The sequence below is a fragment of the Pelodiscus sinensis genome, chromosome 6, assembly GCF_049634645.1.
Source record: "Pelodiscus sinensis isolate JC-2024 chromosome 6, ASM4963464v1, whole genome shotgun sequence".
In the NCBI taxonomy this organism is placed as follows: domain Eukaryota; kingdom Metazoa; phylum Chordata; order Testudines; family Trionychidae; genus Pelodiscus; species Pelodiscus sinensis.
The window spans coordinates 21142130-21167647 of NC_134716.1; the positions used below are offsets into that span (position 1 = coordinate 21142130).

The 25518-nt window shown below is 45.5% G+C and overlaps 1 protein-coding gene across 5 annotated transcripts in view; it reads right to left on the bottom strand.

The window, feature by feature from the left end:
* CNTLN (centlein) overlaps positions 1 to 25518 on the bottom strand; it is a 342196-nt gene that overhangs the window by 247726 nt on the left and 68952 nt on the right. For all 5 annotated transcript variants that reach the window (XM_075931520.1, XM_075931519.1, XM_075931523.1 and 2 more), the window contains exon 3: positions 24620 to 24704. In XM_075931520.1, the coding sequence (XP_075787635.1) occupies positions 24620 to 24704 (85 nt within the window). The remainder of the gene's footprint in view (positions 1 to 24619; positions 24705 to 25518) is intronic.

Consider the following 25518-nt stretch of genomic DNA (forward strand, 5'->3'; position numbering starts at 1 on the left):
TCTTATGGTGCTATAGGTTATTATAATCCTCAATAAATATTTAATATTAACAAAGAAACAAATTAAAGGTATTTAAATTAATTTGCATTTTATCCACTATGAATGTAATGCTATGTACCAATATTTAGGAGGAAGGGAGTGGGAGCAAATAACTTAATTCTTTGAGTTAGGAGTCAGTCTTCGAACATGACAGTACATAAATTAACAGATTAGCATCAGGAGCAGTGGACTGTTGATCTTAATGAAACTAACCAAAACAAATCATTCTGTTGATATCACCACTGAATGTTCACCCTTTAATGAAATAATTTTAGCCATCACAAAGGAACATGCAAAATACCATAAAACTGTAAGTTTGTTTTCAAGTAGTACAACTATTTTCCAAAATCTAATTGTCTCTGTCCCCAATGTCTACAACTCCTTTTCCTCTCAAAAATGTTAAGCATAAAGGCAAACAATGGCAAATCAATTGACAACTATATCCCTAAAAATCATTTTGGTAGAAATATATAGTTGACATATTTATTCATCACAGTTGCTGATAATGAGGTAGGGTCGCAGTGGCATAGCTAATTACTGTCAAAAGTTGATGGAATGGGAAATGAGAAATTCAAATCATTAATTCCTCCAAAATTGAATTCATGTCTACCTTTGTAATGGAGAAGGCAGATGCGTCCCATTCCCCAGCATCAAAATGCTCAATTGTCTCCTGAGTTCCACAATCAAATAACACCTTCTATGCTTTCACAGGTACAAGAAAGTACAACAATTCCCAAACCAGATACTCCAGTCTCCCTTTCTGGCAACCAAAAACAAGTAAATTGCAGTTACACGTTTTCAAAGCAGCACAAGGTAACTAAAGACGGGGGGAAATCCATTTCATTAAAATGTATTTCCACAGAAAATTTCTAAATGAAACAAAATAAAAATTCCATTTTGGAGCAAATCAAAATTTTAGGTTCAATTTTATTTAGAAGAGTTTACAAAAGAAAGTAGCTGTCCCTCTCTCATGCTTTCTAGATTTATTTTATTTTACTACTTACACACTTGCATACTTTTCCAGTAGGGAGGGGGGGAAAGAAAGTTTGAGAGCATATTTTGCCCCTCTCAGATATTTTTACTTTTTTCCAACTTTTTCAAGTATAAAAAAATAGAGTAAGAGTGGGCTTTTTCTCTTAAAGTCTCAGAGGGGTAGACATGTTAGTCCGTAATTTTAAAAAACAAGTAGTCCTGTAGCACTTTAGGGTATGTCTACACTACCTCGTTAGTTCGAGCTAGGTAGGCAAAGGAGGGCAACCGGAGTAGCAAATGAAGCCCAGGATTTAAATATCCCGGGCTTCATTTGCATGTTCCCGGGTGCCGCCATTTTTAAATCCCCCTTAGTCCGAACTAACTGCCTGTGGCTAAACGCGGCAGTTAAACATTAATTAAACATTCCACGAGGAGTAACAGTTAATTCAAACTAAGGAGTTAGTTCAAATTAACGTTTAACTGCCGCGTTTAGCTGCGGGCAGTTAGTTCGGACTAAGGGGGATTTAAAAATGGCGGCACCCAGGAACATACAAATGAAGCCCGGGATATTTAAATCCCGGGCTTCATTTGCAACTCCGGTTGCCCTCTTTGCCTACCTAGCTAAAAGTAACAAGCTAGTGTAGACATACCCTTAGAGACTAACAATATATATATATATATATATATATATATAGTAAGGGGCTGTATCCCCTGTTCACTATGCTCACCAACTCCCCTCTCAGCTAGGGAGGGGCCAGGGCCAAGGACACCCAGCCCACCAATCTCCCCCACCGGGAGGGTCCAAGACCATGTTCCAGCTTTTCCCCCTTGCCCATGGCCACTGGGGAGGGCCCAGCCCAGAGCTCCCCCACCCCTTGCCCTGCAGCCACCGGGAGAGTCCGATACAAAGCCGCACTCTCCCCCCAGCTACCAGGAGGAGCCAGGCTGGAGCCAAGCTGGGCTCTCCACTTCCCTGGCCACCACTAGGAGCCAGGCCAAGGTTCTTCCCCGACCCACTCCTGAAGCCGGGGAGGGACTAAGGCTGTCCTGTCTCTTCCTCCTCCCCGGCCCCAAGCCACCCTGGCTCTTGCCCCTGCTGACCCCTTAATCTTCCCCGCCTTCGCTCTTTGTATTTCCCCTCTCCGTCACTGCTGGGGAGGTGGGCTGTGGCAAGGTGGCACTCAGCTCTCCCCACCCTGGCCACCGAGGAGTTGGGAGGGTAGGCCAAAGCCACGCCGGGCCCAGCTTTCCTTCCAGCCCGCCTGCAGGGGCCAGACCCGAGACGTGCTGGGCCCAAGACATGCTGGGCCCATTTTTCCCTCCAGCCCACCAGGAGGGGTCTGGCCCACTGGAAAGGCCGTACCTGTGCTTCACCATGCCCAGGAGGGGCTGGGCCCAATTTTCCCACCAGCCTACCATGAGGGGCCAGAACCGAGCCACAACAGGCCCAGTTTCACCCCAGCCTGTCAGGAGGGGCCAAACACGAGACTCAGGCTGTGCCAGGCCCAGTTTTCCCTTCAGCCCACCAGGAGGCGCCAGGCCCAAGATGTGCCCAGTTTTCCTCTGGCCACTGGGAAGGGGAGAGGAGGGCAAACCCAGCTCTAGAAGTCGCAGTCATCCTCGTGAGCCCTGGGAAGGGCCAGGCTGGGGCTGGGTGGGGCTTGTTCCTATAAGACGTAGAGTGACATGATAACATTACTTTGTCATCCAACAGGAAAAATGTTTTTCATATCAAGAGATATACAGTATCATGAGATTTCATGGACAAAACCCGCTTCCTCAAACATGAATTGGATGGGCCATTATAAATCCTGCTTTCCTTACATTCAACACCAAATTGACATCAAAAGCTAAATATGGGATACTTCCAGCCCACTCAGTGTCATTAGCACTGGCATTACACTTCAAAGATATTTTTCCCCCTCTCTCCCTTCTTTTTCTGTCCCCCCCTTCCACCCATTTTCTCCACTCAGCTGATCTGAGGAAGTGAGTTTTGCCCACAAAAGTTCATGATATTAAATATATATTTAGTTAGTCTCTACGGTGCTACTGGACTACTCATTTTTTATATTTAAAGTTTTGGGATTTTTCTCTCTCCCCTTTTCCAATATAAAAGTAAATGAAAGCAACCAAAAAATGTGCCAACATTTTCAGTCACGTTCATATATACCCACCCCCGCCCCTTCTTTCCATACAAAGGCAAAAGAAAAAATAAATAAACCAAAAACACAAAACAAAAGAAATCTGCCCAATTTCACATGACTATGCATTAGATTCTTTAATTATTTCAGGATGTAGGGTGTGTAGAAGAGATGTAAATAAATTCATAAACGGTATGAAATAGTGATGTAAGCGACTAGTCAGGTAGTTTATCAGATAGTTTATCAAAAGCTTATCAGATAGTTGACTAGTCCCTCAACTAGTCATTTCCCCCCGCCCCCACTCCTGTTGATGCCTCTATCGGAGGCAGCAAGGGGGGGGGGGCAAGAGATGGTGCTGTGAGAAGCAGAGGGCAGGGAAGCAAGGGAGAAGCAGGAACTAGGCATGAGCTGGGAATCAGCTGATTTCCGGCTTATGCCTAGTCCCAGACATGCCTCTGCTTTTTAAATGTATTAAGAGCTGGCAAGCTTTACGTGTATTTAAAAGGCTGGTGTGCAGCAGGGGGGAACCCTGCACAAGCTGGGAATCAGCAGTCCTGGCTTTCATTGGGTCCTCCTGCTGCACTTTAGCCTTTTAAATGAATTAAGAGCTGGCAGGGAGCTAAACCCTCTGCAGCTCTCTGCTTATCAACTAGTCGATGGAAAATTAACTCACTAGTTGATTAGTTGATTAAACTAAATTTAACATCCCTAGTATGTATTGGAATTAATTTGCTATACTGCCCAGTCTGTACATTACCCTTGCATATGAAGCTGATCTAGACATTAAATATATCCGTTCTGCTACTGAAGGTTACATATACAAATTTCCAATTGTGTCAGCATAATCAGTTATCTTCTATCTTTTTTATAATTGAATATTAATACATACGAATATTCTGTGTTAATAGTGCAAACGTTTTCTTTTGATATTTTCTTCCCATAATTATGAACATTTTGCATTAAACACTACAATCACATTTCCATTATAAATTTTAATTTCTGAAATGTATAATTGCAATGTAGTCCAATATAGATTATGCAATATTTCAGACTCCACATAGTACCTAAATTTTAAAAAACTCACCTGTCTCAGAGAATCAACTATGGAGATGTACCTTGACTACTCTAGATTTATAAAGTCTGTAGACACACAGAGACACACACATCTCTTAGAACTAGTCTCTTCCCAAAAGATTCGAATATCCATGTAAAATTCAAAAAAGTACCAAATGAAAACGGAATTATCTATAACCAATTAAAATGTTGCATAAGTAACATACAGGCACGCGCGCGCACACACACACACACAGACTCACATAAATAAATTCCTCTCTTCCACAATACAGCCCTTAGGCAGTAAGGATTTATGTAGCAATGGCAGTTCTAAAGAACAAGAAACACACAGAGAAAAATAAGAGAGGGGACATGTTTATTTGTTTTTTTCATATCACTATAACATTTGTTTTTCTCCGGTGCATTTTGTTAGGAGTCTCAGAGAGTAGGTAGCTTCAGGGATGTCCCAAAGAAAAAGAATAAGAATGAAACTTCAACAAGCAGCAGCAATATGGACAGTACCAACATTAATGGAATTTTTTTTTGTCAGTTTTTATTAATAATTGAGAGGTAAAAATTACCTCCTAGCAACTTTAGATGTAAACACAAGGTAACCTAAAGATGCAAGTAAAGAATGAAATCGTCAAATAAAAAAAGACCAATTTAAATAAGAAATATCCTGGAAGAAATAAGAACTCAGAGGGTACCCAGGAGAATTCAACAGCTTCTACCTCAAAACCATTATTATTTATTATTAACTACTTGTATTGTAATAGTGCTTAGATGCCTCAAGCAAGATTTGATCCCTTTCGTGTTAGACTCTGTACAAACACATAGTAAAAGACAGTCCCTGCCTCAAAGAGCTTTTAATATAGTCAAGACAAACAGTGTGAAGAGAAACTGAGGCACAGAGCTGGCCATTGACATCCCTAACACAGCAGGTCAGTAACAGAGTTAGGAACAGAAACTAAGTTGCCTGGCTTCCAGCCCAGTGCTCTTTCCACTGAACCATACAATACACCTCATACAATAGAGGTGTTAGAACAAGGTGACATCAAAACAAGATTTTCCTTTAAAAGGCAAATCCAAATCATAATGTTTTCTAAATTTCAGGATAGGGACCTTGTTGCTACGATGGAAACATCTGTGATGCAAGCAGAGGAGATCATGTTGTCTTGGATCATATGACATGGCCTTCTATTTTCAGTTTAGGCTGGTAAGTCCTTTTTAATGTTGTTCTTTCAGCTGATAGCATATGAAACCACAGACTTCTTAATAATATGCACAAGAGATGTCAACATGCAGACGACTACTTGATTAACCAATAAGCGTAGGCTTATCTCTTAATCCTGTCGATTACATACATTCTTCCCCCCGCCCCCGCCTCTGTATCAGAGGCAGCAAGGGGAGGGGGACGAAGCCAGTGCCCGTCCCATGTGCTGCTGCCTCTGATAGAAATGAAGAACTCCATCTGAGTTCTCGCTTCTAATACCATGATGTCCATGCACCTTTGGCAATGTGGTACAGTCCTCACGAATTCTAGCATTAAAATCACAGAGTAGATATAGCTTAGATTTGATCATAGCCTCCTTTTCATCATCTGCAGAAGGCAAAGCGGGTGCATATGCAATAACAAGTACAAGGCACTATCCCTACCTCATTCTAAACTTTGCAGTCATGAGGTGAAGAAAGATGGCATATGGTTGGGATTCAAGCTGGGGAACTAGTGACATCCTGATGTGCTAGCCAACTCCTGCTTGTCCTGGATGCCCCACAAAATAGCTCACACAATAATATAAATAGCCTGCTCCAAACTCTGTGAACTGGCTGGTACCAGAGATGCTTGTTTTGCTTAAGGCTGCAACATCAATGTTATAATCTGCAAGTTCTCTATTAACAATTGATGTCTCTCATTCATGGTGATCATTGCTGTCAAGAAGTACGCATAAATTCCAGGATGCTAAGCGTAGTTTCTGTTTAGTTGTTGATTTTCTCTCATGACCACAAAATTGGATATCCATTTGGTCGCAGTTAACCAAAAGAAATCAACTGGAGCAAGCTGTATTTAGGGATTGTTTTCACTTCCCATCTTCTTTCAAAGAAATCAGTGCTATCCTTAAATACAGCTGTTTTGTCATCTGGGCAAGATACGACAGAGGCATGTAGTCTAAACATACCCCTAGTGGCAAGAGCCCATTGACTCTCTTTGCTAGGAGAATTAGATTTCCTGAAGTATCTCTTCCCGATAAATATTCTATGAGTAACAGGCAAATAAAGATTTTAATCTAGAAAAATGTATATATTAACTTTCTTAAACAGATAAGCCTGCAAACTGTATAAGCTCTGAATGAGAAGAGGTTACTCACCTTGCGCAGTAATGGAGGTTCTTTGAGATGGTTGCCCCTGTGGGCGCTCCACCTTAGGTGTCTGGACCCCACTGTACGACTAGTCGAAGATTTTTTGGTAGCAGTGCACTCTAGTAGGTGCACACATGGTGCCGCTACTACACATGCACAGCCAACTGTCCCTTCAGTTCCTTCTCTGCCCTGGAAGGAGAAATAAGCATGTCCAAGGCAGAGGGGAGGAAGGGCAGGTGGTGGAGAACCCACAGGGACAACCATCTTAAAGAACCTCTGTTACTGCCCAAGGTGAGTAACCTTCTCTTCTTCTTCGCGGAGCGTCCCTATGGGTGTTCCAGCTTATACCTGTGATCGGAGGTGAGTTCTTCAGCTAATCAATATCCTGCACAGTAGCTAGAACAGTGCCCCCACTGAGTACCCTGGGTCAGGTAAGTATCAAGAGCATGTCTAGCAAACAAGTGAGCAGAAGACCACATTGCAGACCTACAGATATCCATGAGAGGAATTCAATGCAGGTAGGCTGTAGAAGCTGCCATGGCCCTCAGAGTGTGCTCATAGGTGCAATGGAGGATCTTGGTCAAAGATGGAGTAGGCTAATCTGATACACTTCACTATCCACCTAGATAGCCTCTGGTTACAGCACGGGTCGGCAACCCACACATGCGTGCTGCACCAAATTTTACTGGCAGATGGGGAGCCCATGCTGCAGCTCAAGCCTTAGCCATGCAGCAGGCTGGAGCACCACCTCTGGCTTCCAGCTGGGAGGGAAGGGGCAGAAGAGCCACACACGTGCATGCTTGGGGCTGCTTCCTGCTTCGGGAGGGGGCAGGGATCGGCTTCCTCTGCGGAGCTAGAGCTGGGCGGCCGGCACACATGGCTTGCCAGGGCCTGGGCTACACTACGCTGCTCCCCACGGGCTGTGTGTGGTAGTGGGGAGCCCCTTCCACTCCCTGGTTTTGCCTGCCACAGCCCCAGAACCACAGCCTACAGACAAATGGCTGGGCCAGGCAGAGAAGAAACTCTGCCCCCTCCCTGCCTCTCCTCACCCTAGTGCTGCTTCCGAAGGGCACACAGGAATGTTGGGAAAGAAGGGGGGATGAAGGAGGATGCAGGGGCAGGATGGGAGAAGTAGGGGTTGCACTGAGGCGCATGGGGGCAATCTAGGGGATCAGGCTGTGGGGGATCATGGGGCTGAGGCGAGCAAGGCTGGAGCAGAAGGAAGATGTGAGGAGGGAATCAACTTTACTTTGCAGAAGCTGCACTTTCTTTTACTCCCCACTTCTTTGCCTCCCTCCCCAACTAGCTATTTGGCTGTATTCTCACCCTCTCACCTGTTCTGCATTACTCCCCAAGCCCCCTCCCATCCCAAAACTCCCTCTCATACCCCCACCCCACACCCTATCCTGCCGCCAAACTCCCTGCCAGACCTCACCCTGTCCTGCCACAAAATCTACTAACTCTGGAACCCCAGAAAAGCAAATCTAACCTATTGGGCATCCTGAACCTCAGTCCTCCCTGTCCCTTCCCATCACCCCATGGGACTGGAGTGCCAGAAGAGTGAGGTATCTCAGTTGGGGGCAACATCAGTGAGTGTTAAGGATTTGTGAGGAGGGTTATTATTTTTTTTTTTTGCTTCTCACTTGTGTAGTCCACAATTCTGTGAGTCAGTGACCCCCAACCCAAAAAAGGTCCCTCCCCCCACACCATAAATAAAGAAAACACTGAAACCTTTTATGTTGGACATAATATTTTACTTTATTTAAAATAAAGATTGATAAACTAAGATGAAAAAGTTAAAATGCTTAATTTGTTTAATAATTTAAATTAAACCATTCTCCCCAACTGCAGCACTAGCAAAATGGCTTGGGCATAGTTATGTAATTAACAGCGAGTTTCCGTTAGCTACTGGTAATCCGCAGAAAGGTTTTCATTGACCCAGGTGGTCCACAGGGTGCAGAGTGGAAAGAGTCCCTCTCCCACTCCTGGGAGTGCAGCACAGCCCAGGGAAGGAGGGTTAAATCTTGGCACACCACTTTGGAAATCTTGGCATTCCCTGGTTAAAGATTGGCATGTCCAATGATCTCTCTTTGATAGAGACAAATAACCTATTTGACTTGCTGATCTGTTTAGTTCTGTCCAAATAAAAGGCAATCACCCTGCAGTCATCGAGTGTATGCCATGCTGCCTCTTTAATGTCAACATGAGGCTTTGGAAAGAAGACAGGTAAGTTTATGGGTTCATTACAGTAAAATGCGGTGGGGACCTTTGGGAAGAACTTTGGGCGAGGATGAAGAACATCTTTGTCTTTACAGAATACTGTGAAAAGAGGGTCTGCCATGAGAGCATCAGTTTCACTCACCTTCCTGACCAATGTCACAGCCACTAGTAATACCAACTTCATAGAGAGGTGGAGCACGGAGCATGTTGCCATGGGCTCAAATGATTTTCAAGTGAGACCCCGAAGCACTAAACTGAGGTCCCAGGCTGGAACAGGAAGCCTGACAGGTGGATAAGTGAGAGGAAAGATGCCTCTGAGGAAAATCTTGGTCATTGGGTGAGTGAAAACAGACTTGCTGTTGATAGTTGATAAAGGGCAATGATAGCCACCAGGTGGACCTTTATAGAGCTAAAAGAGAGGCTCAACTCCTTTAATTCTAGGAGGTATTCTAAAATGCCAGACAGTGGTACAGTGGTTTAAGTGTTTTTGTTCTGACCACAGTGAGAATCTTCCCCACTTATGGAGGTAAGAGTTTCTTGTTATTATTCTACGACTATTCAATAAGATTTGTTTGACCTGATCAGTGAACATTGTGTCTACTGAGGTGAACCATTGCAAAAACCAGGCCTGCACGTGAAGTGCCTGCAGGCATGGGGGAAGGATAGCTCAGTGGTATGAGCATCAGCCTTCTAAACCCAGGGTTGTGAGTTCAATGCTAGGCTCTTAACTGCCAGCACATGGTGGTGGTATGTGGCTGCCCCAGGCATTGAACACACTGCAAGTGCCCATTGGAGATGAAGATTGAGAACCTGCAGAACAGGTAATGTTTGAAGTCTGGGGAACATGGCATCCCAGAAAGGAAATATCATTAAGGCAAAAACAGGCTTAATAGCAAAGAAAAAAAATTAACACTAACTATTAAACTGTGAAAAAACTATCCTAAACTACACTAACAACAAACTATGACATTTTTTAAAAAGGCTGCAGAGCAACTGAAGTTCCAACCAAGGAACTGAAGAGACAGTTGGCTGCTCATGAATAGTAGCATCACTGTGCATGTGTAGCCTACCAGAAGGCACTGCTACCAAAAATCTCCAACTAGGCCTGCAGCGGCACCCAGACAGCTAAGGTGGAGCACCCACAGAGAAACTCCTCAAAGAAGAAACTTTTTTTTATCCATCATGTGCCCCATTACATTAGAATGATTGAAATGAAATGCTGCAACCACAAACATAATTTTTTTACATGTTTCACATAACTGGACAAAGTATTGTTATAAAGAAAAATGCATTCAGTAAACAGAGAAGGTAAAAATTAAGAATGAAGTTTATTAATGTTAATTAATGCTTGAAGGTTGAATTATGTGTCTTCCAATTGGACCCATTAAAGCACCTTTAATATAGATTTGCACAGCAAGCTGAAGATTTTCAAGTGCAGATAATTAGGCAAGCTAGTACTATTTTAACCCCTCTGGAGTATAATTGGTAGATAAGGTTTTCAAATGTTACAAGGTCTAGGACAAAAAGATTAGCTTTAGTCTCTTCAGATCAAAATTGAAAGCTAATTAAATAATATTATACAAGAGAGGGAAAAGGTTTAATGCTTCTTTTATTCAATTGTAATTTCCATCTTCTAAGAAAAACAAGTGAACACATTTTAATTCAATTTATTTAGAGACCAGCACATTAACTGCAGAAAGGGAGAATTACTGTTCCCCTATTGTTCTCTGAAGCTAATATTCTAAACAGCATAGACACTCTTTTGTCACATTTCTAATATGCGCCAAACATTTGTATGAGCATCTACTAGAGACAGAAGAAGTGGCCATACAGGCACCCAAGACTAGAAAGGACCTTCTGAGTTATCAAAACCAGTCCCTGCTATCACAAGCAAATCTACAAAACAATCCCATTCATAAATTTATCAAGCTCCATAATAAAACCAGGTAAATGTTCTGCCCCAACTCCTCCCACTGAAAGGGTGTTCCAGAACCTCACTCCTCAGATGTTTAGGAAACTTCTAATTTCCAGCCAAAATTGATTCATTCCACCTAACATATTCCTTAAACATCTCTTCTCACAGCAGGCCTTTACCCTTCAGTATATTCAGAATACATTCATAACCCCTCTCAGACTTTGCTGTGTTATACTAAATAAGACAAGCTCTTTTAGGGTGCATCTACACCGCAGCGTTATTTTGGAATAATGGCATCTCCACAGCAATTCTGTTATTTTGAAATATATGACAGATGGCTTATTTCAACTTCTGTAACGCCTATTCCAAAATTGCTGTTTCTAAATAGCTGTAGTGTGGATGCTCCACTGCTGCTGTTTGGAAATAGCTTCTCCCCAGGCCATTCAAATTAATTACTTCCTAGTGCTTCCTGGGGCTCTAAATCAAGGTTGCATGTCCACATTATGGAAGCCTGCCCTGGACTAATTTTGAGGCTTCCCTGTACTGTAGATGTTTTAAAATAAGGTATTTTGAATATCTCCTCCGGAATAGGTTATTTCAAAGTAAGTGTGCAATGTAAACATACTCTCAGTCTCCTCTTCTAAAACAGGCTCTCCATTCACCTGAGCATACTAGTAACTGGGTGACCAGAAACATATATAATATTCAGACAAAGTCTTACCCTAGCTTTACTGGAAACATAACCTCAGATCTGACTTCCCTTTTTTACAGCTGCACTGTAAGGGGAAGTTACTCACCTTGTGTAGTAACGATGGTTCTTCGAGATGTGCCCCGTGGGTGCTCCACTCTAGGTGTCGGGTCCGTCCCGGCGCCACTGATCGGAAGATTTCAGAGCCATACCGGGCCGGGCCGCGCATGCTCTCTGCGCTGCTGGTCGTTCGCGCCCTTTCCAACGATCGCAGCTCGGCCCCCCCGCCAGTTCCTCTCACCGCTCGGTCTCTGGAAGATAAAGACAGAAAACAACCCGGAGCGGGGAGGAGGGCGGGACGTGGAGCACCCACAGGGCACATCTCGAAGAACCATTGTTACTACACAAGGTGAGTAACTTCCCCTTCTTCTTCGAGTGGCCCCGTGGGTGCTCCACTCTAGGTGACTATAAAGCAGTAGTCGGAACTAAGAGCGCTCCGGGTTACTTAGGATCTACTGTTGAAAGGACAGCGGAAGCTACTGAATGGTCCGCCCCCCATTTCTGAACTATAGCATAATGCCTCATAAATGTCGAGCTGGAAGCCCAAGTGGCTGCCCTGCAAATATCGGCTAAAGGAACTCCTCTGGCAAAGGCTATAGATGTCGCCACTGCTCTAGTCGAGTGTGCTCGCGGCTGCGAAGACAAGGGTTTATCCCGAATGGAGTGGCATGTGGTAATGCACAGAGTGATAAGCTTGGCAATGCGCTGAGTGGAAAGTGCAGTACCCTTAGATCGGTTCGCTGTCGATATTAGAAGTCTATCTGTTCGTCTCCACTGACGGGTTCTGTCTATGTAAAATGAAAGAGCCCGCCTAACGTCCAGTGTATGTAGCAGGGCTTCCCTCGTTGAGGAGTGTGGCTTAGGGTAAAAGGAAGGAAGGACGATCGGTTCATTGATATGAAATGATGAAGCTACTTTGGGTATGAACGCTGGGTGTAAACGTAACGTTACCAAGTCCTTCGAGAAAGAAGTAAAGGGAGGGTTTGCCATTATCGCCCCTAACTCACTAACTCTACGAGCTGAAGTCATAGCGAGCAAGAAGACGGTCTTCATGGTTAGCATCTGTAAAGATACAGATGCCAGAGGCTCGAATGGGGGATACATAATTGTATCGAGTACCAGGTCGAGGTTCCACGACGGAGGAGGCGGCCTTCGAGGTGGGCTCATATTGGCTAGGCCTTTTAGAAATTGTTTTAACATCGGGTGAGAGAACACCGAATAACCCTGTATCGGGTGATGGAAGGCACTGATGGCTGCTAGGTGAACTCTGAGGGATGCCAGAGAAAGCTTAGCATTTCGGAGATGAAGGATGTACTCGAGGATGTGTTGTGGAGGAGCAGTCAATGGTTGAACGTTATTCTGGAGACACCAGAGAGAGTATCTACGCCATTTTGCCAGGTAAGTATTTCGCGTAGATGTCCTCCTGCTATGTATCAATATGGACCTGACCTGGCTTGAACAGAGGTTTTCATCTAGCGTAAGCCAGTTAGGAGCCACGCTGTCAAGTGCAATGTTTCTAGTTTGGGGTGAAGAAGAGCCCCCCGATCTTGAGATAGGAGGTCTCGATACAAGGGCAGAGGCCATGGCTGTCGAAGTGACATCCTGTGTAGGAATGGGTACCATGCCTGCCTCGGCCAGGCTGGTGCTATTAAAATTACTGTCGCCCTCTCCGTCCTGATTTTCTCTATCACTCTGGGAATGAGGACTGTTGGTGGAAAAGCGTACAGTAGCGACTTTTTCCAATTGGTCAGGAGCGCATCGCCGAGGGATCCTTTGCCGATCCCCGCCCTGGAGCAGAAGAGGCGGCACTTTTTGTTGACAGACGTCGCAAAAAGGTCTACCAGGGGTGTTCCCCATCTGCAGAAGATTCCCTGGAGTACGTCCAGCCTCAGCTCCCACTCGTGGTCCGTGGGAAAGCATCTGCTGAGGGAATCGGCAATGACATTGGCTATGCCAGGTAAGTATGACGCTGTTATGCTTATGTTGTTCTGTATGCACCAGTTCCAATATCGTACCGCTTCTGCGCATAGGGAACGTGATCTCGCCCCTCCCTGCCTGTTTATATAGTACATCGCCGCTACGTTGTCTGTCAACACCCTGACTGTTTTGCCTCTCAGACTGGGGAGGAAGTGTCTGCATGCCAAAAAGATCGCCCTCAACTCTAGCTGGTTGATATGAAGACGCCTCTCGGTGTGAGACCATTGCCCCTGGATGCGCTCCCCGTTCATGTGAGCACCCCATCCGATGAGTGAAGCATCCGATGTTAATTGAACCGATGGCTGAGGTTTGTGAAACGGTACTCCCGTGAGGATGTTTAATGGGCTCGTCCACCATCGGAGGGACCTGTGTACGTGGGATCGAGGAGTAACCAACTTGCGTATGTCGTGTCTCATGGGGACATACACCGTTGACAGCCAGTGCTGTAAGTTCCTTAAATGGAGACGTGCATGCGGGACTACAAAGGTGGCTGCCGCCATGTGGCCGAGCAATCGCAGGCAAGTATGTGCTGAGATTGTTGTGGTTTTTTGGAGAAGATTGACCAGGTCTTTTATTGCCTGGAATCTGTCCGTGGGCAGGTATGCTCTCGCCGTGCAGGAGTCGAGAACCGCTCCTATGAACTTTATGTTTTGTGTTGGAATTAGCGTGGACTTTTGTTCGTTTATTATCAACCCGAGTGAGTTGAAAGTCTCTATGACTTTTGAAAGCATTCGAGTTGTCTCTTGTGCCGTCCTTCCCTTTATGAGACAGTCGTCCAGGTAAGGGAATATGATAACTCCAAGACGACGAAGATGGGCGGCGACAACGGCAAGCGTCTTTGAAAAGACTCTTGGAGCTGAAGCCAGCCCGAACGGGAGGACACAGTATTGAAAGTGCTCGTTGTTTATAACAAATCGCAGGAAATGTCTGTGCGCCGGGTGTATGGCCACATGAAAGTAGGCGTCTTGGAGGTCGAGGGCTACGAACCAGTCGTCGGTGTCTAGAGAAGGGATTATTGTAGTCAGAGTCACCATCTTGAACCGCTGCTTTTGCAGATAACGGTTTAACTCCCGTAGATCGAGTATGGGTCTCCAACCCCCTGTTTTCTTTTGAGTCAGGAAGTACCTTGAATAAAATCCTTTTCCCCTGAATTGGTCTGGGACCCTTTCTATTGCTCCGATTTCCAACAGGCGATAGGCCTCCTGTTTTAGGAGGGCCTCGTGAGAAGGGTCCCTGAAAAGGGACGGGGTGGGAGGGGTAGGAGGAGGGAGGGATGTAAATGGGATGGTGAGTCCGAATTTTATCACTTCCAACACCCATCTGTCCGATGATATGGCCACCCACTGATGGTAGTAGGGTCGCAACCGATGTTTGAAAATGGGAGTGGTGCCTCTGACTGTTACCGGAACGACCGGCGTGCCCTTGACCTGAAACTCAAACTTGCTGCTTGGGTGCTCCTGCGTTATTCACCCTGGGTGGCTGAGGGCGTCTGCACTGTGTCCTTTGCTTGGACCGGTTCTGATCGTATGGACGGTTTTGTTGTCTGCGGAACTGGTAATCGTAACGTCTTTGGAATGGGAAATAGCGTTTACGACGGAAAGGTGGAACATACATCCCGAGGGTACGTAAGGTAGCCCGGGAATCTTTACCCGTGTGGAGCACCTCGTCCGTCTTCTCCGCAAACAGCTTGATTCTGTCGAACGGAAGATCCTCGACCTTAGACTGTAATTCTTTCGGTACGGCAGCGGTCGCAAGCCATGAAGCTCTTCTCATGGAAACTGCTGTTGCGATTGATCGAGCCGCTGTGTCCGCCACATCCATGGCGATTTGCAAGCCTGCTCTGGCACATGCGTAGCCTTCCTGCAGTATAGCTCGGAGAAGTACTTTGTCCGTTTCAGAAATTCGCTGAGCAATTTCCGACAATTTTGCAATGTTGTCAAAACTATGATTGGAGAGCAACGCTGAGTAATTTGCAATCCGGAGGAGAAGAGTTGAAGAGGAGTACACTTTCCTGCCGAATATGTCCAATCTCTTTGCGTCCTTGTCTGCTGCCGAGTTTCTTACTTGCGGGTTCTTAGCTCCTTGAAGAGCTGCATCCACAACCAACGAGTTCGGCTGAGGGTGAGTGAAAAGGAACTCAGCACCCTTCGAAGATATGAAGTATCTCTTTTCTGCTCGCTTGCAGGATGGAGTAGTGGAAGCCGGCGTCTTCCAAATTTCTGTGGCTGGTTCCAGGATAGCCTCGTCCAGCGGTAAAGCCACCTTAGATTGCTGTCTAGGGTGTAAATTCTTCAGTAACTTATATTGCTTCACGTTCACGTCCGCTAACTGAACCTCCTGTGATTGTGCTACCCTTTTAAAGAGGTCCTGAAACTCTCTGGTGTCATCTGGTGGTGAGGAGTCCATAGCAAAAACCGCGTCGTCGGGGAAAGAAGACTGAGCATCCTGCGATGAAGCTTGTGGAGGCTGATCATCTGTGTCCGATATCTGGCCCTCTTCAGGCTCCGACAGGACCGAAATTGAGGTGGCACTAGGAGGTGGTCTGGGTGACTGCGAGCGCCGATGCTCAGAGGCCGGTTGTGAATGGCGTCTGTAAGATGACTGACGGCAACAACACGAACACGAGTGGGACGGTGATCTGTCCTGCCTCCCCGTGTAATAACCCCTGTGGTAACGATAAACAGAATCAGGGGATGGTCTCCTGGATGCATATCTGCTACCATGTCTATTATGGTGAGACCTTGGAGGAGAGTAACTCGGAGAACGAGATGTGTTTCTGTAATAGTGGGAAGATCTTCGTTGCGGGGAACGTGAGGACCTATGTCTTGGGTAGTAAGGTACTCTCCCCGATCCCGAATACTGAGGTGGGGAAGGGTATGTTGAATGCACAGGAGAGGGAGACAAGGAATGATCCCTAGGGATCGACTTCCCAGATGCCCTTGCATGGACTGATGAATGCCCTTTAGCACTTGCAGAGTGTCGTGCTGTGCTGCGATAAACCTCCTTAACAGATGGGGAGCCTGACTCATGAGAGGAGGGAGAGGCTGTTTGCAGTCTAGCTGATTGCGAGGACTCTCTCGGTGCCGATGCAGATGACTCCTGCGGCACCGGGTGTGTTGCGGGGCCGCTGACAGGTTCCGGTGCCGGCTGCCTTGACGGAACCGGGTCCTCGCTCTGCGGTGCCGGGTTCTCCCGGTGCCGTCTGTCTGGTGCCGAAGGAGCGCGTTCCCGCGGAACGGCAAGCGGCACCGCTTCGTTGACCGCTTGGGCAGCCGACTCCGTTGCTGACCCCTGCATGTCCCGCCGTTCCGGGGACGATGACTTATCCGGCGGCGCTGTTAGCCGAGGCCGCTTACTCCCCGAAGGAGTCGAATCCCGCTCGTGCTCCCTATGGAGAGGGGAGACTGGCGGTGGGGCAGACGCAGTGCGATGCTTGCCCTGTTTTGCAGATCGCGGCTGAGAAATTGACTTAGCCGCGGAGCGGCTGTTGTCCGATCCCCGGTCTCCCTGATTCACCGGGGGGAGAGGGACCGCTGGCAGGGATCGGGCAGGGGAGGCTTTTTTTCTTTTTTGCTCCGGCTGCTGCAGGAGATATTGCCCTTCTTTTTGGGGTTTGTGAGGACTCCTGCTGCAGAGGGTTTGATGGCTGAAGAGCCTTGTCGCAGAGCAGAAGTTTGAGGCGGAGATCCCTGTCTCTTCTTGCCCTCGGAGTCAATTTAGAACAGTGGGCACACTTGCTTGGGATATGAGACTCCCCCAAGCAACGAAAACAGAGACTATGCCCATCAGACGCAGGCATTGCCTCCTTACATTGTCCGCACCGCTTAAAGCCGGGTGATCCGGACATGGCGGTGAAACTGACCAGTAAAAAGCGCTTCAGCGCGCAACTGACTAACTATGTTCTGTTTCCTTTCTAAGTAACTAACAAAGACTAATAACTAACTAACTACAGGAAAAGTCAAACTATTTACAGACTAGTGGTTTTTTTTTTTTTTTAAGGAGAACAAGGCAAGTGACCGCAGAGAGATCGCCTTTTCCGTCAGCAACCGAGGACGGTTGAGAGGAACTGGCGGGGGGGCCGAGCCGCGATCGTTGGAAAGGGCGCGAACGACCAGCAGCGCAGAGAGCATGCGCGGCCCGGCCCGGTATGGCTCTGAAATCTTCCGATCAGTGGCGCCGGGACGGACCCGACACCTAGAGTGGAGCACCCACGGGGCCACTCGAAGAAGAATTGGTGGTTCTCAGTCTTCCTGTCATCACCCAACTGATCCACACGGGTCTTTTTCCTACTATGTTGCTTCCAATTGATAAACCCTCAAATTTTAGCAATAATTATTGTTATTAATTTTAAATGAATAATGTAATATGCATGAAAACACACATAAACTATCAGTTAATTTTTAATGACACACTCTAAAAACCTTTGAAGGAGAAAAGGAAAGTTGGAGATAAATGTGCAGAATACACCCTTCGAAAGAACGTTTGTCATAGGAAAAGTAGCTGATTCATTTCACCAAGTTATCACTGTCTAATACATGGAGAATAGTGATAGAAATGTAGCCGTATTAGTCTGGTGTAGCTGAAACAAAAAACAGGACTACAGGCAGTCCCCGGGTTACGTACAACATAGGGACTGTAGGTTTGTTCTTAAGTTGAATTTGTATGTAAGTCGGAACTGGTACATATTGTAGGGGAAACTCTAGCCAAACATTTTTTTTAGTTTTGGATAGCATAGGGAAAGGTTAACTCCCCTCTAATGTTTGTTTTGCTGTCTGTTCCCCTGTTCAGAAGATTTCACATCTATTTCTGTCCCTGTGACAAACTCAGGACTAAAGGAGTAACTCATCAAATACCAAACAGCTCTGCACCATGCTTTGAGCTAATAGCTTTATTTCCACACACCACCCAGGGTTCTAGGAGGAGGGTCCTTTTTTTGCTAACACAATGAGGCCAGCACTTTGTTTGTTTTGGTGGAGTCTTTGTTTGCCCAGGGAGCCCAGCATGTATAGGGGGAGGAGGGGCGGAGAGGCTGCTTTTGTCTGCTGTTCGGCAGCCTGTTGCTCAGGGGAGGGGGCAGCCTGTTGCTGGCAGGGGGGAGGGGGGAGGCGTGCAGGATGCGAGGCCGCGGGGTGGGGGGGGGGCAGCGGGCGTGGGGAGGCACTTTTCCTCTGCCCAGCAGCTCTGCGGGATCCCTGTCCCTGTGGCCAGCTGCTGCAGGCAGAGGCCAGTTGGAGCCGGCCGAAGAGGAGGAGGAGGTGGATTCTAGGACCCAGGTGAGCGAGCCCCGGGGACGCTGCTGCGCTCCGGGAGCCCGGCATGTATAGAGGGGAGGAGGGGCAGAGAGGCTGCTTTTGTCTGCTGTTCGGCAGCCTGTTGCTGGCAGGGAGGTGGGGGGGGGCAGCGGGCGTGGGGAGGCACTTTTCCTCTGCCCGGCAGCTCTGCGGGACCCCAGTCGGAGCCAGCCCGAGGAGGAGGAGGATCCTAGGACCCAGGTGAGCGAGCCCCGGGAATGCTGCTGCGCATGTGCGGGAGTTGCCTCACCCCGTTCGTATCTAGGGATCCGACGTAAGTCGGATCCACGTAAGTCGGGGACTGCCTGTATGTAGCACTTTAAAGACTAACATGGAGGTATGTCTATATGACCATAAGACATTTCTTCATTCCTAGAATACTCAACGGGCTAACAGAGGAGGTATCTGAGCTCTTAGCTATCATCTTTGAAAAATCATGGTAGACAGGAAAGATTCCAGAAGAATGGAAAAGGGCAAATAGAGTGCCAATCTATAAAAAGGGAAATAAGAACAACCCAGGAAACTACAGACCAGTCAGTTTAACTTCTGTGCCAGAAAAGATAACGGAGCATATAATTAAGGAATTCATTTGAAAACACCTGAAAGATAAGGTGATAGGTAACAGCCAGCATGGATTTGTAAAGAACAAATCTGATAGCTTTCTTTCATAGGAAAACAAGTCTTGTGGACAAGGAAGAAGCGGTGGACATGGTATACCCAGTCATCAGTAAGGCATTTGATATGGTCTTGCATGATCTTCTTATCAATAAACTAGAAAAATACAACTTAGATGGGGTTACTATAAGGTGGGTGCATAATGCGGGAGGCACAGAGAAATGAAACTTCTCTACCCTCTCTCTTACAAGGAGCATAAGATCACTGGTAATAAAACTTTTAAGTCACCTATCTAGGGCCACATCTCTACTTGCTGTGTTGGAGATCGATCTTCTGGCATTTGATTCAACGGGTCTAGTAAGGACCTGATAAATTGAACACTGTAGGTACCCCGATTGGCGCCAATACGCCTTCGTTCACAAGGAGTAAGGGAAACCGACAGGAGCATTTGCTCCCGGCGATCTCCCACTGTGAAGATATCATCTACCTTGGTGTGACAGGGGTTCTATCCTGCACTGGCCCTTTGAGGGTAAAAACCCAGCCCTGAGAGAGGGCTGAGAGCAAAGCCTACAGCTAAGGCAAATAGTAGTCAGTTAGGGCCCAGCTGGGGCTACATAAATAAAGGCTGCAGGAAGAAGGAGGGCAGAGAGAGAGAGAGACAGACAGACAGACACTCTTGCTCTAGCTGGGGAGCAGGAGGAACCTGGATTCCAGGGAAGCTGGGGGCTTCCTATAGACAGAGCAGTGCTGGGAAAAGGCAGGCAGCACTGGGGAACTCTGGCCTAGCCACACTCCCAGGCTGCAAAGCCTGAAGCAAGGCCTGAGAGTAGTAGGGCTGCAGGGGAGCAGCCAGGATAGGAAAAGGTCCACACCCCCTTGCCAATGATGAGTGGCCATTTCAGACTGCAGTTTGCCCCTGTGGCAGGGGCTAAATGAAAGCTGGTAGTGGGTCACTGAGGCAAGGTGGGTATAGGGGAATTGTGGGTTCCCTGGAAGGATAGAACCCATGAGCACAGAGACTGACAAATACCCCCTTGCCCCCAGAAGGGGGATGAGAGACAACAATAGTGGGCACTGCTGGAGGGAAGTGTCCTGAAGAGGACACCACGGTCTGGGAGAAACGTGGGAGAATGGAGTGATGGGGGAGACACCAGACAGACAGAGGCATCCTGCGGGCTGGCAAAAGCTAATTCCCAGTGCTGCCAGCAGCAGGTGCCATGGCGGTGTGTGTCCGCTCCATGACACTCAGCTTAAAGTGTGTCAACTCCAGCTACATTATTTACATATCTGGAATTATGTGCCTTAAACCAACCTTCCTGGTCTAGTATAGACCTGGCCTAGTTGTGTAGCATTGCATATGATGCTTTCTTTTTGGTGGCGGTCAGTGCTTAATCTGTGCCAGGGCTGAGTCCTAGCACCTCGGGGTGAAAATAAAAGTTATGAAAACAACTTGGAACTGAGCTCCGTCTTGCTGTTGCACCTTGTCTACAATGTGTGGGAACTTGGAAAAGTTCAAATAGCCTGTTTTAGCCAACAACATTTGACAGTTCACTATTCTGAAATGAAGGCTAATGTATGTGAAGATCTTTCTTTCCAACAAGTCTAGATATTTAACCTCTTTGTTAGAAGAAGTGGATTTGGGATACTGTCTCTGTGATGGTATGTAAGAGTAGGTTACTTACCTTCCTGTAACTGACATTCTTCAAGATGAGTGTCCCTGGGGGTGATCCACAGTAAGTGTTGGTGCATCCTAGCACCTCAGAGCAGATTTTTTATAGCAATGTATTGGGACCGTGTATGCGTGGCGCTCGCGGGCTCCCCCAGTACCATCGCGCATGTGCAGCCATCCTCCCTTCATTTCCTTCTCTATCCAGAACCTGGCGTAGGAGAACAGCTTCTTCCCCTCTCCTCCCTCTTCTCTTCTTATTTTGTTGAGGCCATGGGTTCCACAATTGCCATGGGGAGGGCGGGGGGAGGGCCTTGGTGGTGGCATCCATGGATATGGTACCCAGGGAGCCATTGCTGCTCTGGTGAAGTCAGGCTGGCCGGAATTAAATGACAATCCCAATGCCTCTGTACGTGGGATAGCTGCAGTGAGAAAACCACTAAGTTGTCATTCCCCTCAGTTGATAGGGGGGAGGGTGATGCTGTGTAATTGGATAGTGGTGAGTAAGATTGTTTGTCATCACTCAAAAAAAGAGAATTTAGAATAGAGGAGATTGCCAGGTCTCTGTGCTCCCTATAGCTAATGGTAGGAGTGTGAGGCACCAAAAGGTTGCTATAGAAGATGATACAACCTGTGGCACCAGAAGAGCAGAGCACACATCGTGAGGAGGGAGGCGGTGCCAAGCAGCTGCCCTGTCAGCTGCTGCGGTGCCATGAAAACCGCTTGGAGTACCACTGTACTCGGCAAGGTATTAGTAAGTGCCATGCTTGGTGCCGAGCTTTGGAGGCAGGCACGGTGTGGCCTGTCACCTCTAGTTGGGTGCCCTGTGTGGCACTTTTATGATGAAGTCGGGGCTTCCCTTGCAACAAACCCCGTTGCCAGCTTTGTCCACATATTCATTCTGCTGATACCATTATTGGACCTAACCAAGTGAGTTATAAGATCAAGAACACATATTCCTGCGCATCCAGAAATATAATCTATGCTATCATGTGCCGAAAGTGTCCGTCTGCTATGTACAGTGGACAAACATCTCAGACACTTCGCCAAAGGATTAATGCCCACAAAACAGATATCAGACAAGATCACAAAGAAAAAACAGTTTCTTGCCACTTTAACCAGAAAGGACACTCTCTCAATGACTTAACCACCTGCATTCTGCTACAAAGACCTTTTACATCTGCACTTGAACGGGAATCCTCTGAACTGTCATTCATGTTAAAATTCGACACTCTCCGAGAAGGAATGAACAAACACTCAAACTATCTTACCCATTACCAAGATAGCTTCCCCAATTATCACCTCTAATACCATTAGCTCACAAACATCCCACTCTCCCCACCTCTAATATCAATTCACAGACACTTACCTTCCTTCCTTCCCCCCCCCCTGCTTCCCCCTCCTGTTCTGCAATGTGATTTGTCCTTTTCATATGTGTTCATTTTTTTAATTGTATCCTTTGGTATATATGGTTGTGACTATTTTCTTCCACTATTTGATCTGAGGAAGTGGGTCTGGCCCACGAAAGCTCATCATCTAATAAACCATCTTGTTAGTCTTTAAAGTGCTACATTGTCCTGCATTTTGCTGATACTTTGAGAGATGAACTAGAAAATCTTATCAATTCCAGGGTAATCTGTTTGTGATATTCCTTTTCCACGTGGCCAAGAGGAAGCACCACCTGTTTCCTTAAAGAGAAATGCCTGAGCTACTCCATAATAGAACACATTGGCTCTGCATACCTGACGTATGAAGGGAGTACCAGCAGTCCCAAAGTAAATGCCAAGTATAGGTTGGTACGAAGAGGCTCTAGATCTCTTGCCTGTGCTATAATTTTTTGGCCAGTCTTTTTGATGTTTACCTTTTCGTAACATTGTGAAAGTGGGGTCCACCTAAATCCCTATCAAAACCCAATTTAAGTTATTTGTAAAGTTTGCCCAATTTTTAGCACACGAAGGGCTTTTCAAACAAAGAAAATTCCTTTTTTCTCTCTTCCCCTTTGTAAGAAAGAATCAGAACAAACAAAAAGAGAGGCAAAGGTGGCAGTTTTTCTGGGGTCAGTCCTCTAGGGTGTGGCTCAGCACCTGGTCTATAATATTTAATTAGGCCTATGTCTGGACTCTCTTCTTGGGGCACCTTGCTTAATAGCTGGCCCATGCACTTTCCAGGATGGTGAGGCCTGCAACTGTTTCCCACTTATTTTACCTATCTCTGGTCAGCAATCTCTGAGGTGCAGCAGTGTTCTTCCTGTACACTGTTCCTCCTTGTGGCAGGATTTCCCTTTTTAAGCTTCCCACCCCAGTCAGAGCAAAGCTTATAGTTATACCTTGTTAAGACTGAATGAGCACACAAGAGACTGTTAGTTAATGCTCTCACCTCTCATAAGCACATCCTATCTGCTGAATGCAATCCTGTATTCTTTCCTTTCTCTGTTCCCAGTGCCATTTCTTGGCTGTTGCCCTCATCAGGCAGATCTTCAGCAGTTCATCCCTCAGGCTAAGTCACTCAGTTAATAGGTAAGGACGAACCCCTTCCTAGGTAAAAGGTCCAACAGGGCCTGTCTCTGTGTCCTTGTAAATATCTGTAGCTCTATCTTTGGGCTCCCCATTCTTCCCTGGATCTCACAAGGTCATTTCTCAATATTCAAGACATGTTGCAAGGCTTATTTTTCCCCTACACTTTAGACAAGGTAATGATTTGAGAGTTATAGAGTGACTGGCTAAGAAGGAATTGTTTTGTCCTCTTACATTTGGTAGCTGTTATTGCGAGACATTTTTTATATTCAAATTTGGATGTTATTATTGTATCTTAAATTTTACAACAATACTTAGGATTTTGACTATGCTTAACAGTGATCCAAAAAAATAGCTTCAACTTTTTATGGCTCGTCAGTATTAACAAAATTATTTTGTCCGACATTTGCAATTTTCCTTCCTCTTTACTGATTTAAAAAATTCATTTGCAACAGCCTGAATGGTTTATGCTCAAGTATGTTATTGATATGTTTTATCTTTTATTTAAGCTACTAAATATTACAACTCAATATTAATGCTACATAATACACAATACACAAACAGCACTATATTTACATCTTGTGCATTCACTCACAAATATAAGCTAATATGCATTTAGCCTTCCAGTTTATTTGAAAAAAGTGAGCTATTCCAGGAAATATAGTAAGCAAAAAACACACATAAAAAGACAACTGTCAAAATATGGAAATCTCTCAAAACCATTCCAAAATAGAATTTCACACAATATGATAAAACCAACACAGTCTATTTTACCAAAAAAAGACCAGAAGAAAAAAAAAGATGAGTTTTGCACATTGACCTGAAGGTTAATAAATTCAGGCTTTGGCAGACCATTATGGGAAGCAGGAAACAGAACTGACAAGCATGCTCACACCTTACCCATTTAAACCAAAGGATTATTAGTACAAGCACCTCATCTATTGTATTATTGTATGAAGAAGGGATCTCTTCTCAGACACCTAGAACCTAAACTTAAATTTAGAGCACAGTGATCTAAAATATCTATTTTAACACATTAGAAAGCAGAAAAAATACTTACTAGAAATAAATTATAATTATAATCTTCATGTACTTACTTAAAACATACCAACCTGTTCAAGTTCTTGTATTTTACTGTCTTTGATTTGCAAAATTTCTAATACTTTCCTGTCCTTGACTTCAGCCTTCTGCTTTTCTCTAGAAACAAAAAATAGACAGTTTATTAGTCATAATTTGCAGTTAATCCTTTGAATTTTTCATATCCTGATAATGAATGTCATTTTAAAGCACAGAAAATTAAATTATCTAAGGCTGACAGCCCTTGCAGAATTAATCAGGTAGCATATGGCAAGTGACAGCAAATTACATTGGCAAACAGCTAAGACAACTTTATTCTAAAGAAGCAGGAGGACCAGGACTCGAAAATCATAAAAGAAAGCCCAAAATAATCTACAATATTACTTCCAAACGACATGAGGTCTATTCAACTATATAATGAGCAAACTCTTTTTTCCTTTTACCTTTGTCTGATCTCACACTCAACTTGATGGCCTTTTTATGTTTGTGTGTAACACAATAACTTTTGAATGCTGTATCCAATCAATATCAACATTTCAGGTAATGGTGTAGTCATCAGTTGGCAGGACCCTATTGATTTTGGTGAAAATCAGAAAACTGGATGTACAGAAATTGTGGCATCTTATTAGCAAACCCGTCAGCTGTAATCAGGTCTGCAACTGTCTATATATTAACAAACTGGTTGATGGAGCCATTAAGATCTTCTATCATACCAACATCACTTCCTTTCATGTCAACTGACTTTGAAATGTTAACACTCTGAAAAACACTATGCATGCTCAAAAGCTTGCCTCTCTTAGCAGCAGAAGTTGGTCAAATAAAATAAATTATTTTACCCACCTTATCTCTCTAATATCCTGGAAGCAATACAGATACAGTAACACAGCATACAACACTCTCTGACTTATATCCAAAACAGAAAAGCAATAAAAAA